The sequence below is a fragment of the Astyanax mexicanus genome, chromosome 16 (assembly GCF_023375975.1).
Source record: "Astyanax mexicanus isolate ESR-SI-001 chromosome 16, AstMex3_surface, whole genome shotgun sequence".
Taxonomy (NCBI): Eukaryota; Metazoa; Chordata; class Actinopteri; order Characiformes; family Acestrorhamphidae; genus Astyanax; species Astyanax mexicanus.
In genome coordinates this window covers 34908120-34929494 of record NC_064423.1, presented here as the reverse complement: position 1 = coordinate 34929494, position 21375 = coordinate 34908120, and the positions used below count along the sequence as shown (strand labels likewise).

General features: G+C 38.8%; 2 protein-coding genes across 3 annotated transcripts in view; one reads left to right on the top strand and one right to left on the bottom strand.

Annotated features, from left to right (window-relative positions):
- Positions 1-3275: 3275 nt before the first annotated feature.
- dkk3a (dickkopf WNT signaling pathway inhibitor 3a) lies at positions 3276-15018 on the top strand. Its single transcript, XM_022670037.2, has 7 exons — positions 3276-3598; positions 5069-5194; positions 5510-5590; positions 8178-8270; positions 9917-10061; positions 11442-11598; positions 14368-15018. The coding sequence occupies exons 1-7, from the start codon at positions 3404-3406 to the stop codon at positions 14453-14455; spliced, it is 885 nt and encodes a 294-aa protein (XP_022525758.2). The 5' UTR covers positions 3276-3403; the 3' UTR covers positions 14456-15018.
- Positions 15019-16302: 1284 nt separating this feature from the next.
- The window catches only part of usp47 (ubiquitin specific peptidase 47), a 37946-nt gene continuing 32873 nt past the window's right edge, over positions 16303-21375 (bottom strand). For both annotated transcript variants that reach the window (XM_007254644.4, XM_007254645.4), the window contains 5 exons: positions 21217-21335; positions 19814-19944; positions 19635-19682; positions 19354-19484; positions 16303-17849 (listed from right to left, as the gene is read on the bottom strand). In XM_007254644.4, the coding sequence (XP_007254706.3) occupies positions 17675-17849; positions 19354-19484; positions 19635-19682; positions 19814-19944; positions 21217-21335 (604 nt within the window). In that variant the 3' untranslated portion in view covers positions 16303-17674. The remainder of the gene's footprint in view (positions 17850-19353; positions 19485-19634; positions 19683-19813; positions 19945-21216; positions 21336-21375) is intronic.

Genomic DNA, 21375 nt, shown 5'->3' with positions numbered 1-21375 from the left:
GAAGTAAAGTAGCACAAACCTGTACTACAATTGTTGATTCCTGGGTCTGTGAGCCAGAAACATCACTACAAATTTATAGGGAATAGAGGGCTAAGCTTTAACTAGAGGGGTCCAGGACTAAGCCATTCTGGAGAAAACAAAAGTATTATGGCCCAGTGGCTATATATGGATATACCTGCTCAGATGTCCCGTTGCTAACTAATATACCATATTATACCAATGCGGCAGGAAAAGGTGAAGGTGATTGTTCTTAAATGTAGCGGATGCTTGTGTAAAATTAAGTCAAATTAAATTGAGATTGTACCAAAAAAATCTGCTGTCAAATGTCAAACATATTTCACACAAAATGTGTAGCATAGTTGTCCTCCAGAACCAGTGGTAAGAGACACTAGAAACAAAAAAAGAAAAAAATAGAGCATGTTGTAGTTTCATCACTTAATGTTCTTAAAAGGATACTAGTGTTTATATTCAGTATATATTAAACTTTAAGTAAATATGTTGAGGATATACAGCTCTGGAAAAAAATAAGAGATAATCATTTTATCTGATTTTGCTATTTATATGTTGTTTTATTCTATAAACTACAGACAACATTTCTCCCAAATTCCAAATAAAATATTGTCATTTAGATCATTTATTTGCAGAAAATGAGAAATGGCTGAAATAACAAAAAAAATGCAGAGCTTTCAGACCTCAAATAATGCAAAGAAAACAAGTTCATATTCATAAAGTTTTAAGAGTTCAGAAATCAATATTTGGTGGAATAACCCTGGTTTTTAATCATAGTTTTCATGCATCTTGGCATGTTATCCTCCGCCAGTCTTAAACACTGCTTTTGGATAACTTTATCCCACTCCTTGTGCAAAAATTCAAGCATCTTCCTCTTGATTATATTGCAGAGGTTTCTAATTTGGTAAAATCAAAGAAACTCATCATTTTTAAGTGGTCTCTTTTTTTTTCAGGCTGATTATCAGCTGCCACATGATCGTACATCAAAGGAAGGCCTATTTATTTTGCAGGATCAGACCCATCCTAACATCAATCAATGAATTCAATCTCTGGTGCTAAGTTCTAAAACTGAGAACATCTACTTTCCGCAGGGGTAGACACAACACAGCACAAACTGCAGTCTTCTTCAGAAACATAAAAAGATTAATCTAGTGCAGCATTTTCTTTTTTTTTTTTTTTCAAATGTTCCAGCAGTTCCCACCATGAGTCCTGGAGGACCACCGCACAACACTTTTAGTGCTTTACTGCTCAGGAAATGGGTCAGGAAGAGGGATAGAGAGGTATAAGGCAGAATAAGATGGGAGGTGGAACAAGAGGTGAGATAAGTACTGTAAGAGATGGGGCAGAGTAGAATGAGGATTAAGCCAGAAGGTTGTATGGAGTGGGGGGGAGGGGGGGGGGGGTTAAACTGAAGGTGAAATGGAGAGGGATTGTGACAGGGATTTGGATGGACTGGTGTTGGAGGTGTGATAGAGTGAGATAAGAGTTGGAATCGAGTAATACAGGAGATTGGATTCAGAAGAACAGAAGGTGGGATGGAGGGGAATACGTGAAGGAACAGGTGGAATAGAGAAACAGAAGGTGGTGGAAGGGTGTAGGACAGGAGCTGGGGTGGAGAGAAAAATGAGGTGTGATTTGTATAAGACAGGAAGTGGAATTGGGTAGGTAGGTGAGAGTGGGATAGGAAGTGAGGTGTGGTGAGGTGGGATGGGATAAGACTTGGGATGCAGTGGGAGATAATAAATGGAGTGGAAATGGGGGGAGTAGGTGGAATGGAGTGGTAGACTGGGAAATATATAATAAGAAACAGAAATGTGTTGGGACAGAGAAGAAAAGGGGATGGTATGGAGTGGGACAAGACGTAGGTTGTGAGAGACATGATAAGGAGCAGAAAAGGGATTGGGACAGAGAAGAAAAGGAGATGGGATGGAATGGGACAGGAGGTAGGTTGGGACAGAGAGTGACAGGATGAGGGACAGGAAAAGGTGGAATAAGAGGTGGGATGCAGAGGGAGAGAAGGTTAAATTGAAAGGGAATCAAGGTGGGACAATAGGTGTGACAGATAAGGAAATTAGATTGGATGAAGTGGGACAAGAGGTAGGTTGGGAGAGACATGATAAGGAACAGAAATGGTGTTAGGACAGAGAAGAAAATGAGATAGGGTGTAGAGGGACAGGAGGTACAGTACGTTGAGATGAATAAAGGTTGGAAAAGAAAAGGACAGGATAGGAAGTGGGAGAGTGTGGGAAAAGAGAAAGAATGTAGTGGGACAGGAGGTTTAATGGAGAGGGATACAAGGTGGGAGAGAGTAGGAAATGAGATGGGATGGAGTAGGACAAGAAGTATGTTGGGAGAGACATGAAAAGTAACAGAAAAGGCGTTAAGACAGAAGAAAGGGGGGTGGGATGGAGTTAGACAAGAGGTAGGTTGGGAGACACATGATAAGGAACAGAAAAGGTGTTGGGTAAGAGAAAAAAGGAGATGGGATGGAGTGGGACAGGAGGTTAAATAGAGAGGGAAACAAGGTGGGACAATAGATGGAACAGAGTAGCAAATGAGATGGGATGGAGAGGGACAGGAGGTAGGTTGGGATGAATAAAGATTGGAACTGAGAAGGACAGGATGGGAGAAGGTGGGATAAGAGGCGGGATGCAGTGGGACAGGAGGTAGATTGGGAAATATAATAATAAGAAACAGAAAAGGCGTTAGGACAGAAAAAAAAGAAAATGGAATGGAGTGGAGTGGGACAGGAGGTAGGTTGGGATGGATAAAAGTTGAAGGACAGAGAAGGACAGGATGGGAGGCGGGACGCAGTGGGACAGGAGGTTAAATGGAGAGGGATACAAGGTGGGACAGTAGGTGGGACAGAATTGGAAAAGAGATAGGATGGAGTGAGACATGAGGGAAGCTGGGATAGATAAAGTTGTAACTGTGATGGACAGGATGGAAGGTGAGATTTACACTTGAAAAGAAGGGGTAGGGGTAAGTAGTAGCACCAAGGGGTGAAATGGGATTGGGCCTAGAAGCACTATGTACTCCAGAGAGTCCTATTCTATTGGCAGTAGTACTTTGTCAGCAATTGGTGCAAATGAAAACTATCTGAATGCATTTATTAATACATCTGGATACATTTGTGCACATAGAATAACAACCCAAGTAAACGTGTCAGTACGGATTCAGCACTGTTAGTGTTAATTAAACGTTGGCCTATATATAACCCAGCTGCACCAGCCTGCGTGGTGGTGTGCGTGCGTGAGTCCGTGCGTGTGCGCGCGCAGACTCTTCTCCTACGTGGTCGCGCCCATATTGCTCCGGTGCGCTCGCGGCTCAGAGCCCCCGAGGGCGCAGCTCCAGTTCATCACAACCCGTCAGCGAGGCGCGCGCGCAAGAAAAGATGCATGTGCTCGAGCTGAGCGTGCTCGTGGCGGTCGCCGGAGCCATTGTAACCCCGAATGTGGTGCACGAGGAGCTAAACGGTACGGTGGAGGCGGATGGAGCGCGAGGACAGACGGCGCTGGGCGACATGTTCCGCGAGGTGGAGGAGCTAATGGAGGACACGCAGCACCGGCTGGAGGACACGGTGCACCAGGTACTGCATGCAATACACACACTGATATACATGCAAATCATAGGAGTGACGTACTGACTGATTTTCACAGAAAGCAACACTTTGGATGAAATGGATGTAAGTCGGTCACGATACGCATAAATAATAGCAATAACCGGTAATACTGGCATTTTAAGATCTTTTTATTCTACTGGTAAAATGTTGTATAGTATTTTATAGTATAGTAATTTAGCATTCACTGGGGATGCACCGAATCTTATTTTATTAATTTTTTTGTTAATTAGAATATTCAGTGTAATCGTAAATTTCATGATAAATTCATCCTGTAATATTTGCAATAAACAATATGATTATCATTTTAGAAGCATGACAATGTACAGTAATAGCCTAATAATGCATTTGTATTTATTGTCAAATATTTGGCATCCCAAAATTATTAACCTGTCCACTGAAAGTGTCTTTTGCTACTTTCAGATGAATACTATCGGTTGCCAAATAATCAGTCTGTCCAAAGTAAATGCCATAGTATGCTCTTCCAGATGTAATTGCAAAAAACACTATAATTGTCATTTTAAAAATATTTTGTCCACTGTCATATTGATAATATAATAGCATAATAATGCAGTTGCTAGGGATGCAACAAATATTTGGCAACTCAAAATTGTGTATCGAACACTGAAAGTGTTTTTTTTTTTGTCTAAAATATTATACTAATATTTTGCCCCAGAGATAACTGCAGTAAACAATATTATTGTCATTTTAGAGCAATCTTATATAATACTAATATAATGATATTATACAGTAATAGCCTAATATTGCATTTGCTAGGGATACACTGAATATTTGGTAAATCGGAAATGTTTCATCCAAACATTAAAGTGTTTTTTTTTTATCTATAATTTAGGTTGCCAAAATATTCCAAACATTTGTAGTCTGAAAATATTGTTCTTGTATATTATTCCAGATCTAACTGCAGTAAACAATATTATTGTAATTTTAGGACTATTTTATTTCACTGATGTAATGATAATATAGTAGCCTAATACTGCACTTAATCTAGGAATGACTATTATAAACTCTTTCGATATTATTAACATTTTTCAACCACTGAAAAAATGCTGATGATATAATGGTAATAAAAAAAGTATAACTTTACATTTACTTTAGGGATGCACTGAATATCTGGCAACCAAAAATATTTAGGCAACCATTTGCTAAATATATTTGATGCACCCTAGTAAATAGTCCCAGGATATATTGCCCTAGTATAGTGTTCCAGTAATAATTACAATAAAGAATATTATTATATTGCACATTTTAAGATTATTTGTGCCACTGATATAGTGAAAATTAAATAGCATAATTATGCATTTGCTAGGAATGCACTGAATATTTGACAAAATTGTTCAGCTGAAAATAGCAAAACAGCTGGATTTTGGTCGCAATATCACATGACTTAAATACAACTAAGGTTTTTTTTTTCTTTTTCAGATGGACAATGAGAGTGCAAAATCCAGCCAGCCTGCTCAGAACCTCACCTCCAATTACAGCAGCGACAGCAGTTCAGACACTGTGCTCGGAAATCAATCCGCTCCCGCCGAGGAGAAGATCGATAAGGTAGGTTGGCAGCGAGGTCACCTGGAAGATTCTTTACATGATTGCTTCTAGTCCTGTAGCGTTCAGCTGCTATCAGTGCAGTGCAAAAGCATTGAGATGCTGCAGGACCAGCTGCAGCACCAGCTCTTACTTTGTTTTTGTCCTGTGTATAATTTAGGTTGCCGAATATTTGGTGCATCCCTATTGAACCGCCAGGTGTTTATTATTAAAGATGACATATTTTATATATAAATATCCAGCACACAAAATAAGGTCAAAAAATCACTTACTATTATTTTATATTGGATCAGAACACATTTCCATGTGTGCTTTCAGATAACAGAGAACAGAACCGAAGAGCTCCGCGTCACCAGAACCACTGCTCTGACGAATGGCAAGGAAAACGACACTGCTCATGTAAGTTATACGGGGACATCTTTTCCATAGCAAAGCTTTTTCCAAGCCCCTGTTTTAGAAGGGGAAAAAACATAAAATAATAATAAAACATTCATTCTTATATTATTTTTTAAATTTATTAAAAATATACAGAATAAGAAATATTGGCATAAATGAGTGAGATGGGAGTGGCTACTTGATTTATGCACAGCCATCACTTCCAAAAAAAAGGGCCCGGATTAAGCCTAGTCATAGGCTGTATTCTTTTTTTAAATGGAAAATCTCCATTTAAAATGCTGTGAAGTCTAGGCCTAACCCCTGTCTGGGTAGCTGCCCCTGTGTGTTTGGAGTTCTGTCATGTCTGTATCTCACTGTGTAGAATTTCAGGTTACTCAATTAAAGATAAACACTTCTCTCTATCCCACAAAGCAGAACGAGAGTCAGGGCTGTTGTATCAGTAAAACAGTGATGTGGTAAAATCTCAGCAGGAGGGAAATGTAGTGTTTACTTTAGCGTTTAGAGATGAAAAGCTTTTGTCTGTTGTTTCAGTGGCGGCTCAGAAAGTCTGGGTCACCTCTCTTAAAGATAAATATTACACAGATTGAGTGTCAGACTCACATCCTCTACAATTTCCTTTGAACGCTCCTCAAACCTGCCTGTGCCGCACACCTCTGCTATTCATTATAATGAGGTTAATACATATAAATAGCTCATGTTTCTATTTATGAACCAAAACATGTAGATTAAAAGTGTTTTCACACCTGTAGTTCGTTTCTCTGGTCTGAAAAGTATGCGTTTGTTAACTTGGAGCATTTTCCTCCTTTGGTTTGATTCAGTTTCAAACAAGAAAAACTACAAATGTAACAAAAGCGGTACACATACTGCATCCAATGTGTAAACTGCTTGAAGCATGGAGCAGCAGCAGAGATTGCATTAGGTTATAGCTGTAATCATTATCTGTGTAATAAATCATGTTAAACTGCACCTGAACAGCCTGTTTAGCTCAAACATGAGGAGTGTATCTGATTGTTGCGTAAGATCAAGTTTAGATCACGCTCTCTTAATCTGGGACCGGACTGAGACAATTTCCTCTCGCAGATCTTAGTGTGGATGTTTTGTTCTGCACCTGATATATGAGTGCGATTACTGTTGACACAAATGCCAAATTGAACCACACCAAGTCTCTTTTGAAAATAGCATTATAGTTATTGCTATAAGGGAAAGTGTGAAAATTACCCATTATATGGTTTATTAGAGGGTTGATTTTAGCTTTTGACGATATATATATTTTTGTCTCAAATGTTCATTGCCGTTTTAAGTACGATAAATTATAAGGGTACATTGCAGGGACATAACACGGGGGGGGGGGGGGATAATAATAAAAAAAATGGCAAAGGAGGTAGGCAAAGAAAGAGAAGACAGTCATATGTTTCACCGTGCAGCCCCTGTCCCTACAGTTCCACCCCATAACCCCACCCTCCAATACCCTTCCCCATGGCACCCACCCCACCTACCTTCTAATGGCCAGATTAACACAGTAAAAAATGAACAAAAGTGAGATTCATATCTGCAAAGAATAAGAGTTGTAGAACAATTTAAGGTAAATAGACACAATAATAATAATAATAATAATAATAATAATAATAATAATAATAATAATAACCATAATGATAGTGTTTGGGCTATTGTTTTTTTAAGTATTTGGGCTCATAAGGGAATCTCTCCCAATCTCTCTCAGTCTTATCATATCTGTAACATGACCTCTCTTTTTCACTTTTTGACATAATTTCCTGTATTTTGTCAAAAATGTATTATAAATGGACCAATAGAATAGAAATGCTTCCAATTGATTACAATAATATATTTTTTACAATGACTTGCATTAAAATTAAAAGTTTACATTAAAAAATCTGTAGAGTTGCCATTTTGGAGATTTTGTGGGATAGTTATCAATGGACAGTAACTACGATGAATTTTCCTGTGTTTGGTAGGGAACAGTTAAACCACACTTCACACACTTAGAAACACACTTACAATACAAGCCTGTTGGCATTTAAACTAGCATGCCAGAAGTCATGGGATAGCAGTATGTAAATTGATCATTAGTATGTAAGTGGGTAATTACTATCCCTAATTCACAGTGTCACGTATGTACCGGGAATACATTATAGAAGACATTATTATTACCACCTACAGTGGCTTCTGGACGAGTGACAGACAGTCTGGCAGAAATCACATTCACATGGGAGATGCCAAAAGTCATGGGACACTATGTCAGTCCCATGTCCAACAACATTTTGCATTTCAGGGTAGTGTAACGTGTGCATGGAGTGGAGGTCACCAAAAATGCAGTTTGGGTTGTTTTTTTGTACTGTAAAAGATGTAGAAATAACTCATATGATATAAATCATATAATAAAGATGTGACAGATGGATTTTACTGATGTTATTCTCTTTTATAACAGATATTTATCTCTTTTTAGAGTCAGGAATTGAACTGGGGCTCAGTAAGTTGGGCTTGTTTTTCATTTAAAGCACAATTCTCATTCATATCTCTCATTCTCTCCCCTCCCTCCCTCTCTCTCTCTCTCTTTCTTTCTCTTTTTCAGGAGTGCATCATTGATGAGGACTGTGAGAAGGGCACATACTGTCTGTACGAGGCGGCGCACTCTGAATGTCTGGACTGTAAGGATGTGGATGCGGTAAGAGCTAGAGATAGAACCTCATTACTTTCACATTCCAGCGCTCAGCTTTCCTGATCTGCACCATAAACACTGAGAATCCCAGTAGCTCACAGAGCTTTCCCATCCTGACCTAGATATCCAGGAAGTGCTGAAAAAGACCTGCACCTCTGAAATCCCTCAGCTTCCTACTGTAAAGCAGCATGATGCAAGCGCTCCTGCATTATAACTGCAATGCAGTAGCACCACAAGTGCGTCTGGAACCTGATATGAGGGAGTTTTTCCTCTCTGTTGGGCTGCACTTCAAAGTGCGCTGCTGGCTGAATCAAAGCCACCTCCCCTGCTCATCTCTGCTTATGCAGGACAGTCACAGAGACCATCAGAGAGAGCAGGACGGTGAAGGACAGTGAAGTGCAGATCACCACCTAGAATACTGATGCGCTCTTGGCAGTTGCAGACTCTGGCCTTCCTCCAACTACAAATGTAAGGACATGGCTGATGCCTGGGTTCAGCCTGTGGTCAGTCTTTACCATGCATTTAAACCCCAAACACAGTCAATTTATTCATCATTTATGAGATCCAAGGGATATATGTATATACAGCTCTGGAAAAAAAATAAATAAATAAAATAACAGACCACTTAAAAATGATGATTAATAAGTGAGAATATAATCAAGAGGAAAATGGATGATCACAAGCCATCAAACCAAGCTGAACTGCTTGAATTTTTGCACCAGGAGTTAAGACATAAAGCAGTGTGTAAGACTGGTGGAGAAGAACATGCCAAGATGCATGAAAACTGTAATGAAAAACCAGGATTATTCCTAATATTGATACATTTTATAAATATATAAATCTTGTTTTCTTTGTTTCTTTTTTGTTATTTCAGCCATTTCTCATTTTCTGCAAATAAATGCTCTAAATGACTATTTTCTTTTATTTAGAATTTGGGAGAAATGTTGACTGTAGTTTATAGAATAAAACAACATGTTCAAAAAACATAAACATAACCTATAAATAGCAAAAACAGATTCAGAAACTAAAGTGGACTACTAATACATATTTCATACATTTTTTGTGATAGAATGATGCAATTAATGTGTAATACCACTTTAAATTGATTATGAAGTGCTACATCTAGGTAGAGAAACTTGGTATTACCCACACCTATATAAGTTGCAAGGTGCTATCTTGTGAATGTTGTATGAGTGTTATATGTGTACTGGGAATATATTAAATAAAAGACATTATCAATGCTGGAGACCATATCCTGCAGGTCAGTGAGTATTTTTTAGCTTTCACGAGTTTCATAGCAAAAATCACGGCACACAATACTAGTTCCTGTCCCATAACTTTTGGCATACATACATTGGTAGGATATGACACTGTGCCACATAGTGGATAATAGTTAATAACATGACAGATAATATTTATTATAGTAAATTTAAACTCTTTGGCATAAGCCAGACTGGATGTGGTGTTGAGGATGGAAGGTAAATAAAACAGGGACTAAAAGCAGAGAAAGTATGTAAATGGACTTGACCCAAGTCTCCTTGTAGAACTTTTGCTGAAGCTTTCACTACTGCAGGATTCCTGCCAATACACAGTCTTAAATGTAATATTTAATCTTATGCCTAAGATAACCTTTATTTGTATGTGAATTATAGACCTGCACTAAAGACGTAGAGTGCTGTGACGGACAGCTCTGTGTGTGGGGACAGTGCACCAAGAACGCCACCAAAGGTGAACCGGGCACCATCTGCGAATACCAAAGCAACTGCAGCGGCGACCTGTGCTGCGCTTTCCACAAAGGTACGACCGAGCAGCAAGGAAAATAATAAATTTCCAGATCTCATTTCCCATTTGAGTAAATGTGGATGGAATAAGAATGATTCCCAGAGAAAATTACTGTAATTCAGGCCCTGGAGATTTCAGCTGTAGCAGAGCTGTACCGCCATCATTTTCTTCAAATTTTATTACCACAATGGCTCCTCTCAGTGATATTGCCTCCTGTAATAGAGCAGACATAAAATGTATGAGAGAGGAAGTGCAGTTTGAAAGCATTGAAACTGAGATTTAAGAAATCACCCTGAATATACACTTACCTTAAAAAAAAACAGCTGCACCTAAAAGGAATCCATCGGCAGGAATGAAACTTGGTGGGTAGTCATGCCAGACTCTTGTGGATTGACTCAGAAAGGCAGCAGCTCATCTTCAGAGATGAGTCCTGTTTGTTTTGCACCAACAGTTTTATTGGTTTAAGGTTATGCATGACACGTTCAGAAGACCTGGTGTCATGGTGTGGTTTGGTCTTGATTATTTTTGGCTCTTTGACATGCCAACGTTTTATATTTGAGCTCTATGGAACAGATTATTGCAGGAGATCATTAGAAACTCCATGCTGAGACATCTGGCTTGTTGAATAAATTATTTTCCTAGAGAAAAACATTAAATATCATTGAAGTTACTTTATTTGTAATTGAGTTCAAAAAGTGAAACCAATAAATTCTATATTATTTAAGCATTTATTTATTGGTGACAATTATGGCTTACAGCCGATGGAAACCCAAAAAAGTGTCTCAAACATTTAGAATATTATATAAGGCCAGTTGGTACTTTTGGTAGTTTGGGCAATGAGCCAAGTTGTGCTGGAAAATAAAATCCACATCTCCATAAAAATCTTATCAACACCAGCAGATGACATGTCTCTCCAAATCATCACTGATCATCAGTAAAATTTACATTTCATTTGTAAAGAGTGGAGAGACACACAGTCCAAACTGCTTGATGTCTAGTGTGAAGTTTCTACAATCAGTGATGGTTTGGAGAGACATGTCATCTGCTGGTGTTGATCCACTGTGGTATATCAAGTCTAAAGTCAGTGCAGTGTTTTCAGTGCGGAAAATCTTACAGCACTTCATGCTTCCCTCTGCTGACAACTTTTATGTAGATGCAGATTTCATTTTCCAGCAGGACTTGGCACACTGCCTAAAGTACTGACTGGTCTTGTATGACATTTTAATTTTGTGAGACACTGATTTTTGGGTTTCCATTGGCTGTAAGCCATAATCATCAACAATAAAAAAATAAATGCTTAAAATAGATCACTGTGTTTAATACCTCTATTACTGAAATAATACTGTAATTTACTTAATTTTTTACTTACTCACACCCCTCCTTCTCTTTTCTCAGCTCTGCTCTTCCCAGTGTGCATCACTAAGCCAACCGAGCATCAGCGCTGCATTATCGCAGCCAGTCATCTAATGGAGCTGCTATCATGGGATTTGGAGGGCGAGGGGCCGACAGATCACTGCCCCTGTGCTGGGGACCTACAGTGCCAAAATCAGGGGTAAGACACTGCAGCCAGTGCAGGATTATATACACTTGGAATGTCAGGATGAAGGATAGCTGCTGTAAAATAAACATAAAGACAGCCACTGCCAAATAAAGCTAAAGCATGTTACTACTCTAATAAACAAGTGCCTGGATGGAGGGCCTGCCCGGCTCTGAGAGAACTTTGAGCTTGTTTTCAGAACAAACTGAACTGACTCGTGTTTTATGTTCTGTTTGTTAAAACAGTTTCCACCACTTAATTCATATATACGATCAGTGCTGGTGCATCCAGTAGTGGACACTTTTCTATTGATCTATGGCTCTGAGTGGTTAAGCTCTGCCACTATGATCAGGAGATTCGAATCCTGTTCATGCTTGCCATCAGCTGCCGGAGCCCCGAAAGAGCACAATTGGCCTTGCTCTCTTTTCCTCCTCATCACTTCGGGTGATGTAGATCAGCACAAGGCGTCTGTGAGCTGATGTATCAGAACTGAGTCGCTGCGCTTTCCTCCAAGCGTTAGCGCTGTGATGCTACTCAGCAGTGCTACATCAGAAAAGAGGCGGAGTCTGACTTAACATGTGTCGGAGGAGGCATGTGCTAGTCTTCATCCTCCTGGTGTTGGGGCATCACTAGTGATAAGGGGAGTCCTAATTAGTGGGTTGGGTAATATGGAAGAATTTTTTTCAAGGAGGGGGTTGATAGATTGAGCCTTCATAATGAATTAAACTGCATCATACACTATATATTTTCACGTTTTGGAAGAAAATCTGTTCTTTTCTTTACTGTTATGAGTTATTTTACCCTTAAAAGAAAAATAAATTAGCATCAAAATAAAGCACTTTATTTCTTAATTACTAAATTTCTGTTTTAAAATTTTATCCCATTTTTTCTCCATTGTCGAAGGCCAATTACATAAACCCTTCACGAGGAATACCCCTATCACTAGAATTACCACCAATAATAAGAGGAAAAAGATAAAGTCTAGCATATTTTTCCTTCGATATGCCTAAGACTGCTGCTCTGATACATCAGCTAACAAAAACCTGTGATGACCAGTATCACAAAGGAAGTAATGAGGGGAGTGTGCGCCATCCACCCAGCCAGAGAGAGCATGGCCAATTGTGCTCTCTCAGACTCTGGCCGCTGATGGTGAAGCAGCATGACCCAGAAATAAAACTGGCGATGTTCAGAGCATAGTGGCAGAGGGTTGATATATGATTATCTGTTGTACAGGCTAATAATGCACACTAACTGCTGGTCCATGCTAATAAATTACACCTGTCGCATTAGCATGGACCAGCAGTTAGTGTGCATTATTAGCCTGTACAACAGATAATCATATATCAATAATACTGTAATACTGTGTGGGCAAGGATATTGCATTTCTGTCTGCAAACAAAGCAAAAAATAAATAAATGTAAAAGTCATTTTTTAAAATCATATTCTAAACTAATGTTCAAAAGATATATCTAATCTGTATGTGTCTATTGCCCAATTGACTACAGGCAAACCAATCATCTTTGCATTGGCATTAAGTTAAACTCTGCTTAACTATTCCAGTGTATGGCAAAGCCATGCTCTATACAAAATCAAGACGATTGTAAATGGGACATACTAAACATCTTTTTACACGTTAGAATAGGTCTATCGCCTATACAAAACATATTTGCACAAAACACTCTCGCATAAAGATCTCACCAGCTTTAATCTTGCCAGTTTCAGTCCCTTTCAGAATGAGCCATTTAAGGGCACTGTGACTTTTATGGTAATAAGCTGTTGCTGGCCAAGCCACATGAGCATTTACCACACTTTAGTGTTAGCTTGTGCTAAATGGCAGCAAAGGAAAAAAACTAATTAAAGCTCACCTTCCGTCGTTTTTTCTTTCATTTTAAAATGTCTAGTTGTGGTCTCTAGTATGAATGAATGACATGTGAGCCGTTTTTGTAAAAAAAAAGTGCTCAGGTGTCTCTGTATAGCTCTTTTTTAATGGACTGTTTTAGGGGTGTGTCCAAAATGACCGGATTCCAGCTTTGCTCATGAATATTCATACATGCAAACAGCATGCAAATATCTCTCCTCTGATTGGCTAGGAGCACTGCGACGCCCCTCCACCGCTCTGCCGCTCACTGCCTCCCACCTCCTAACTGATGAGCGGTGATGTTGCGTCGCTTCAGCTCCACCTCTGGGAGTTTCTCGAGCCAAGGTGGGCTGGTCTGTGAGTTTCTGCCTACGTAGGCAGAAAGATAATTCAAAATTCACCCGTTTTTCGGAGGGGGGGGAGGGGGGATTTCTTTGCTTAGCTCCTGCAGACAATGGGGGCTGCAAAACAGTTTAATGTGCAGGTGTACACATTCAACTCGGAGAGACCTACTGTATTCCACAAAAAACAAGAAAAATCTGATTTTCGCGGAAGGTGAGCTTTAATACTTAACTCTGATAGAAGCACATTATAAACGCATTATATGAAAGTACTTACATCACCCTCATCTGTTGACAACGGACAGTAATTACAGATCCCTCCCTCAGACGAAGTCTGCTTGCTAGTCCTGCTGTGTACTGTCTGTGGTTCTCAACCAAAATTACAGAAAAGACAGACCTTTCACTGATCTACCTTGGACAGTAGAGGCAGTTATATCAACAGAATTCTTGAAATCCCTTGCTGTCAGAGAAATGCTGAATGGTCATAGTGTACATTATCATTGTAGCTCCAACAACAAAACGTCTTTATTAACCTGAATGTAGTGTTCACCAGATCATTCTATATATTTGTTGTCTCCTCTTTAGACGTGGCGCTTTGTGTTTCAAAAGCCAGAGCTCTAGTGAAGAAGACGAGACGGACGCCATATACTCTGAGATCGACTACATCCTCTGAGCTGGAGACAGAAGGAAGCTTCCCGGTAGAAGAATCAATGCCACTGTCAGAGGGATAGTAGTGATCCTCCAGTTATCATTGCAGTCTGCAGTCTACTGAACCTCAGTACTTCATTACCTTTAGTCTTTAGCGGTGGGTGAGCTGAGCCACTTTATAGGAATTCAGTACTTAAACCCAGATCAGCCATCATAAGCGTATAAAGCTATAAAGCTCCAGTCTGATCTCCATGTCGTGCTTCATGATGCAGTGCTTAACAACTTATGTACAAGACAAGACCATGGCTACAGCAGTAGATCTCAGTATGGCTTGTGCCCATGTGTAAAGAGCCCTGTAAGTCAGAGTGAGAAAAGCAGTCTATCGGCAGAGTGTAAAGATGTACAGTATATATGAATAAGGCTACACAGCTGGACGGGTGCTATGCAGAATGTAATACTCTCATTTATGACCACCGATTGGCCTGGTTAGCCTTTAGCTCCTCAAAGCAGAACTCGTACAGATAAGCTGTCTCAAAGCTGTGAACTGGAAACCTGCATAAGATAATAAAAATGTGAAAAGTGTTACAAGGCTTGCAGCTCATTTTAAAGGGCAAATAAACAATAATTGAACTTATACAAAACAAAAAGCTACTACCTTAAAGCACCAATATGTAAGAATTGTTTTTTTTTTTTTTTTGGTATTTTCATTGGCTTCCCTCTAAAATTGCAGAGTGTAATTCACTCATACACTACTGCTTCAAATAAAAAAAAAAACACTTTACAACACCCCTTCATGGACAGCTATACACATGCATGTGTTGACAAGCTGAAAGATTTCAACCTGAAATGAAAGAAATATGTGGACTCTGGCACTGTATTAATATTACAGGGTTTTACACTTGAATTCTTTAAATTATTTACTTTATACATTGTTTCTAAAGCCACATATTAAAAAAAACTTTAAGCCCATTTAAAAAAATATATTGTAACAGAGCTCAAATTATAAAATTATAAAAATGTTAAAATGTCTTCGATTAAAAAAAATAATAAATGAAGAGGAAAAAAGACATACCGTACATGATTTTGCTTAATTTTAGGCATTAAAGGTTTATCTACTAAACTTAAATATTACACATTTCAAACATAGCCAACATTCATATACTTCTGTGTATCAAAAGAAAGCCAATTATACTGCTAAATTATTATGGATTATAATTAAAGATAGCTCAATCCCCTTTTACTTTTCTGATACTAATACTGGGTTTTCAGTGATGTTTTACAAACTGAGTAGCAGATATTTACAAATTAAGAATTGGACAATTTTTGTTTTACAAAGGCAGTATTTGATAATATTTGCAAACTTATAATATTGACCATATTTACAAATGGACTATCAGCTAAGTTGAGTATCAGCAAATATGTACAAACCAGGTATTAGCACTTTTAGCAAAATGTACAATTTGTTGACCAATACCAGGCATTATTTTAAAATTGAGGGTTAGATTCCATTTAAACGTTGAGTTTTAACCAATCGCAATACAGCAATGTTTAAAATAAAAATCATTTAAAAAGTAGGTTGCACTTCTTAAACCACTTGAAGACTCTGCTGCCCAAAAGTAAGAAATTCACTAACATTGCATTATAGTATGAGCATGTGCCATTTAACACCATTAGACTGGCTTGTAATAATAAAGCTTAAGCATTTTTTTCCTGATATCGAAGTGATAATCAATACATATATTCCATCTTTTCTGTAACAAAATGGGAAAATACCATGAGCAAGGTAGCTTAATCCATACATTTCTGCTCACTCCAAGCTCAGCTGAATTATTTATTTGCTGAAAACTTCACTGTGAAATCAGACAAACAGAAAATGATTATTTTTTTATTTTTATATTGGCATGTCTACTGTGAACAGATTGTGGCAGCGTTAGGGAGCCATAGGAACCCACGGCAGTTCGGCCCGGCCCGGCGGTGCTGCGGCCCAGACTGCTGCTGCTCCTCCAGTGTGGCTCTAGAGCCTCGGCCCTCAGGCTTCGCAAAACAGCAGCATCTTTCCACACACACACACATACACACACAATCGCAGACCAGGCCCGAACCCACACAGGCTCCGTTCACATTGTGCAGAAATAAAAACCCCCAAACAAAACAAAAAGGCTGAATACAGACCAAAAAAAAAGAAATTATTAAAATGTGTGCCAGATGTCACTCACAAGACCTAATATCTCCATTAAGTCTGGGGTGAAAATAATTTACAAGGAAAACAAAAAAACAAACGAAAAATAAACAGAGTAAACAGATAAATGAAGCGCTCTACTCGATTTTTATCGCCCTAGACTTAAAGGCTTGCAAACTAAAATGTACCAGTGTGAGTAGCCCCAGTAGAAGGAGGAGGGGTTGTGAGGGGAGCAGGACGGAGCTCCCTCCACAGTGGGCGGAGCTTCAGCAGTCAGTGGGGGTCGCACAGAGTGACTGCCACAATCACCGTCACACCCACACATGCAGGGAAGCACTCTGGGAAAAGGCCAGGGCGGAGCCTCATCAGCCAGAAGAAAAGCGTTTAATTCACACCCAGTATGTTAAATCGTTCGTTAAATGAACGAGAGGAGAGAGAGCGCAGTATTTTCAAATGAGAACGATAAGAATACACCCGGATTTAGTAGAGGACCTCAAAAAACAAGGAAGATGATTGGACCGAGGCTGGCTTCGCCCTTACGCTTGCGTGGACTGAGGAGAACTTGGATCATGTGCACATAACTTGGTGATCTCAACACTACTCATGATCACAGAGCGAGTGATGAAGAGACGGACAGTATAAGAGAAAAGAAAATAATGAGAACAATGGAGAAAATCGAGAAAACCGAGAGACAGCCCAGAGAAAAAGATACAAATCACTCCCAAATAGAGTCTTCTCCACTCTATTCCACAATCTGCAGAATCATGTTAGATTGATTTGTCTGAATGGTAATTATTTTTTTTGTATTATCTCATTTGAAATAGCTTTTGCACTTCCCTTTAAACTTTACAGTACAATAAACTATAGTGCACAATAGGAATCTGAGCCTCGCAATGCCCCCCGCAGAGCTCAGAGAAGAAGGGCGTCAGCCGTACAGCACTGGTGACGTTGGATTCGACATGGGCCCTGATGCCAGACGAGGGTCCCTGGCAAGGCAGCGCTACACTGCAGCGGGCAGGCCAGCTATTAAAAAAAATTCTGTATCAGGGTGGGTTCGGGCCACCTTCAGTCCTGGCCCGAGTCTTTGGTAGGTCCTCCGTCTAGATAGATCTTAAGGGCTTTCTCTTTGCGGGGCGAGTAGCTGACCCGGTGCCCCGTCTTCAGCAGACGGCTGCTCTCCTTCTTCATCAGTTCACTGCGCTCCTCTTCAGAGAGCTCCATGGGCTCTTCAGTGCTGTCCCTGCAGGAAGAAGGAAAAGACAAGGAGCGTGTGAGGACAACTGGCTTCCAATACAATCATTAAAACGCCCTATTACTCTAACTAGAGTCAAACTAACATACTGAAATACAAGTATTTTTTAATACTTTTACATTTTAGCAATAGAAGTGTATCCCTTGCATGTATAACAGAGCATAAATATACACATTTTAAATGTTAGAATAAATACTGAGTATAAATACCCGTATACCCGTTGTTTTTTCTGCTGTATCTAGCCCCAGAGTTCTGTAAATTGAGAGGTGATCAATTAATGATTTGTACCACTGTCAGTGTTAGGTCTGATCTGTGTAACAGGGGAAACACTCATACGGTCATTGGACAGTGATCCAGTTTTAGAGCCAAGAAAAACTTTGCATTAATAGGTTTGTCTTCAGCCAGAGCTGTCAAAAAATTGTGGTAAAAAATTACCACTGTCTGACAAAACATCGTCATTTTATTTAGGTGTATCCTTACTTTTGAGACTCCCCTATCTTTAACACCATGCAATACATTCATGAGTGTTTTCTAACATTTAAGACACACCTTGAATACACAGATCAGAGATTGACATTGACACCACTGAGTGAGGTACAAATCTTTTAATCTTCCTTTTGCTGCGTTCCCTCCACTGGCTTCCTGTTGCCGCCTGCATCAGATTTAAAACCCTGACGCTGGGCTACAAAGCCAAAAAACAGATCAGCTTCTTTCTACTTGATGGCAACAATGGTCAAATCCAGATCTGTACCAAGAGCTCGTAGAGCACCCAGTACGTCTCAGTTTGAACACACCATCCCTCAAAACCCACAGAAAACAAACCAGAGGACCAAGGTGGTGGAACAAACTTCCACAGGGTGTCAGAAAAGCCAGTCACTCACGGTCTTCAAACGCCGACTGAAGACTTTTCAAAGAGTTCTTAATTAATAATCTTAAAAATTAATAATAATAATAAATAAAAATAATAATATAATAAAATAATAAAACATCTCCTTGGGTTCTTAACATTAACAAGCTTGTGTATCTCCTAAATTTAGTCTCTACAAACTAGCTATGGATATTTTGAAATAAACAACAAAGCACTGTTGTCTCTCTGGATAAGGGTGTCTGATAAATACCTTAAAGCTCCACTAGGTAGGATTAAGATTTTGTGCTCGTGGGCTCCCCCTACAGTTGCAGAGTGTAATAAATGTTTAATTAGAACTAAAGGTTGGAAAGCAGGTCGCAGTTCTCGCGAGCGTTGGTCGCGGCCGCCTCTGAAAACATGCAGAGTCTGGTTTGAGCTCAGAGGAGCTCCGGCACAGACACGAGAGCACCGCTACTCCTCCTATTACACCTCAATGCAGCGCTACAGTGAGTTTCAAGCTGTAATTTTACTTCTTTAAAAAGATCAAAAATCAAGGAAACCCTACCCAGTGCTGCTTTAAATGTAAATAGAAATGTAATCATGCATCTACAGAAAATGTACAGAAAATCAGTTGTTCTACATTACCTGTAGAAGACCACTGCACCATCATCACAGATGTAGAGGGGCCAGACATTAAGTGTGGAAACTTTAGGATTCCAGTCCAAATCCTGATGAATCTCCAACACAGATATGTCACAAGGAAATGTTCCTCTTCCCTATAAGATAACACAGGAGAGAGATATTTGCAGCACACTTCACAACTGAACTACTCTAGACCACAATACAGTAATAAGTTATTATGACTGAGTGCAGGAGGCAAGTATACAGCAGGACTTCAAGACTAGAGTCTAAGAAAGTTAAATTACCTTGGCAAACTCCAAGTTTTCTAGAGGAATTCCACTCATTTCACTGAGCTGCAACAGAACAAAAAACAAACAATCTTTCAACATCAGAATTAAAAACTATACCTGACCATCACTGAAATCTGAAACCGAAAACTAAAAGAAAAGGCAATATTTCAAATGTTTCAAATATATTGCCCCACCTTTTCCTTAAGCTCATCCACACTGCTGCTCTCCAGTACCACTTCCCGGAAAGGCTCCAGCTTCATCTGGGCTGGACACCAGCGCCGCGTCAGCACGGCCAGCTGGGACATGGACTTCATCCGCTCCGGTTCTGCATAACGAAGTTAAAATGGTGCCAAAGACGTCACAAACAGGAGCACATATTTTAGACACATTTACATTTAAAAAGTAACAAGCACACAGCAAACACAATGCACTCATAGTACAGGAAGCAAAGGTCACAGACACAATTATACATTTATCATTCATTAGATGGCTCTGTGTATAATACCCTGTCTAATAAATGCTACGGTAAACAATATTAAAAAAAAAACTGAGAAAACTTTGACTACTTATTTTTGCTCCAAAACTAAAATATGAACATGAATCAGAAAACATTTTAATAGAGATGGCAAAACACCTATTTTTAAATGTCCAATAGAAATAACCTGTATCTGCTGATATTGACATCATTCAGACATCAGATTTTTTTCTCTGAAACTAAGCTGTAAATAATACATCTGTCTGGATTCAATTTGTTTATCATAGCTGTCTAAATGAAATCATGCTAAAACAATTTAACTATTATTCTAATAAGAACACCAGAGTACTGACTGAACCTTTTAAACAATAGTGTAGATTAACGGATTATTAGAATGAATACTGGATTAACACACCCCCAAGTACATTAAAGAAAATATATTAATAAGTTAAAAATAAATAAGTTTAAACCTGAAATCAGGTCAACAAGTATCACATCCAGTACCATAGCTTTAAGAAACATTTCTGACTAAACAAGTGAGCAAGTAATTAGGTATAAAAGATAATAGAAAAAAGGTAAATAAATATAAAATAATTTGTATAGTATTTTAACATCCAATGTCGCAAAGCAGTTTTACAGAAATCCTTTACAAAGACAAATCAAGAATGTACAAAAGATAAATTAAACCAATAAACAAACACAATGTGACAGTAGTGATATTTTCCTCTGGTCAGACTTATTATAAATTATTGGTTAAATTTTTTTTTTTTTTTAAATCACTGTACCATCACAATGTTTTTAAGTGTAATAGATACAATCATTGTAATAATGATAAAAAATAATAAAAGCAATTATAATGGTTAATGATGGTAGTAATTATAATTGCAAATAAAGTTCACAGGAACTCCGATGTACTCCTTAATTGGAGGGTGGGCAATATAAATATTAATGCATTAATAATGTAAATCTGTAATTCTACTGTTTCTGTAATTCTAATATAATTGATTCAGAAGTTTGGTTTCCACATTTTTTAAATAGGTTTAAATTTCTAAACACTAAAAGAGTGAATTAGATTTTAAACCATTACTTATAGAAATTATAATATTGCAAGGTGCACATTACCTTCAAGAACTTCCAGAAACACCTCCCAGTTACTGGAGATATTAATGTCCTCTTCATAGACGTGATAGTCCAGAAACACTGTGCCTGGGTTCTTCCAGGTCTTCTTCCTGAGTCGAAACCTGCAAAAAGCACAAAGATGGATGTGAGCAGCATTCTGTG

Bases quoted from the DNA above. Each gene is read 5' to 3' on its own strand.
- dkk3a (XM_022670037.2), top strand. From the start codon at position 3,404: ATGCATGTGCTCGAGCTGAGCGTGCTCGTGGCGGTCGCCGGAGCCATT. The intron at 3,599-5,068 runs GTACTGCATGCA...TTTCTTTTTCAG, and splicing joins TGGAGGACACGGTGCACCAG to ATGGACAATGAGAGTGCAAA. The intron at 11,599-14,367 runs GTAAGACACTGC...TCTCCTCTTTAG, and splicing joins CTACAGTGCCAAAATCAGGG to ACGTGGCGCTTTGTGTTTCA.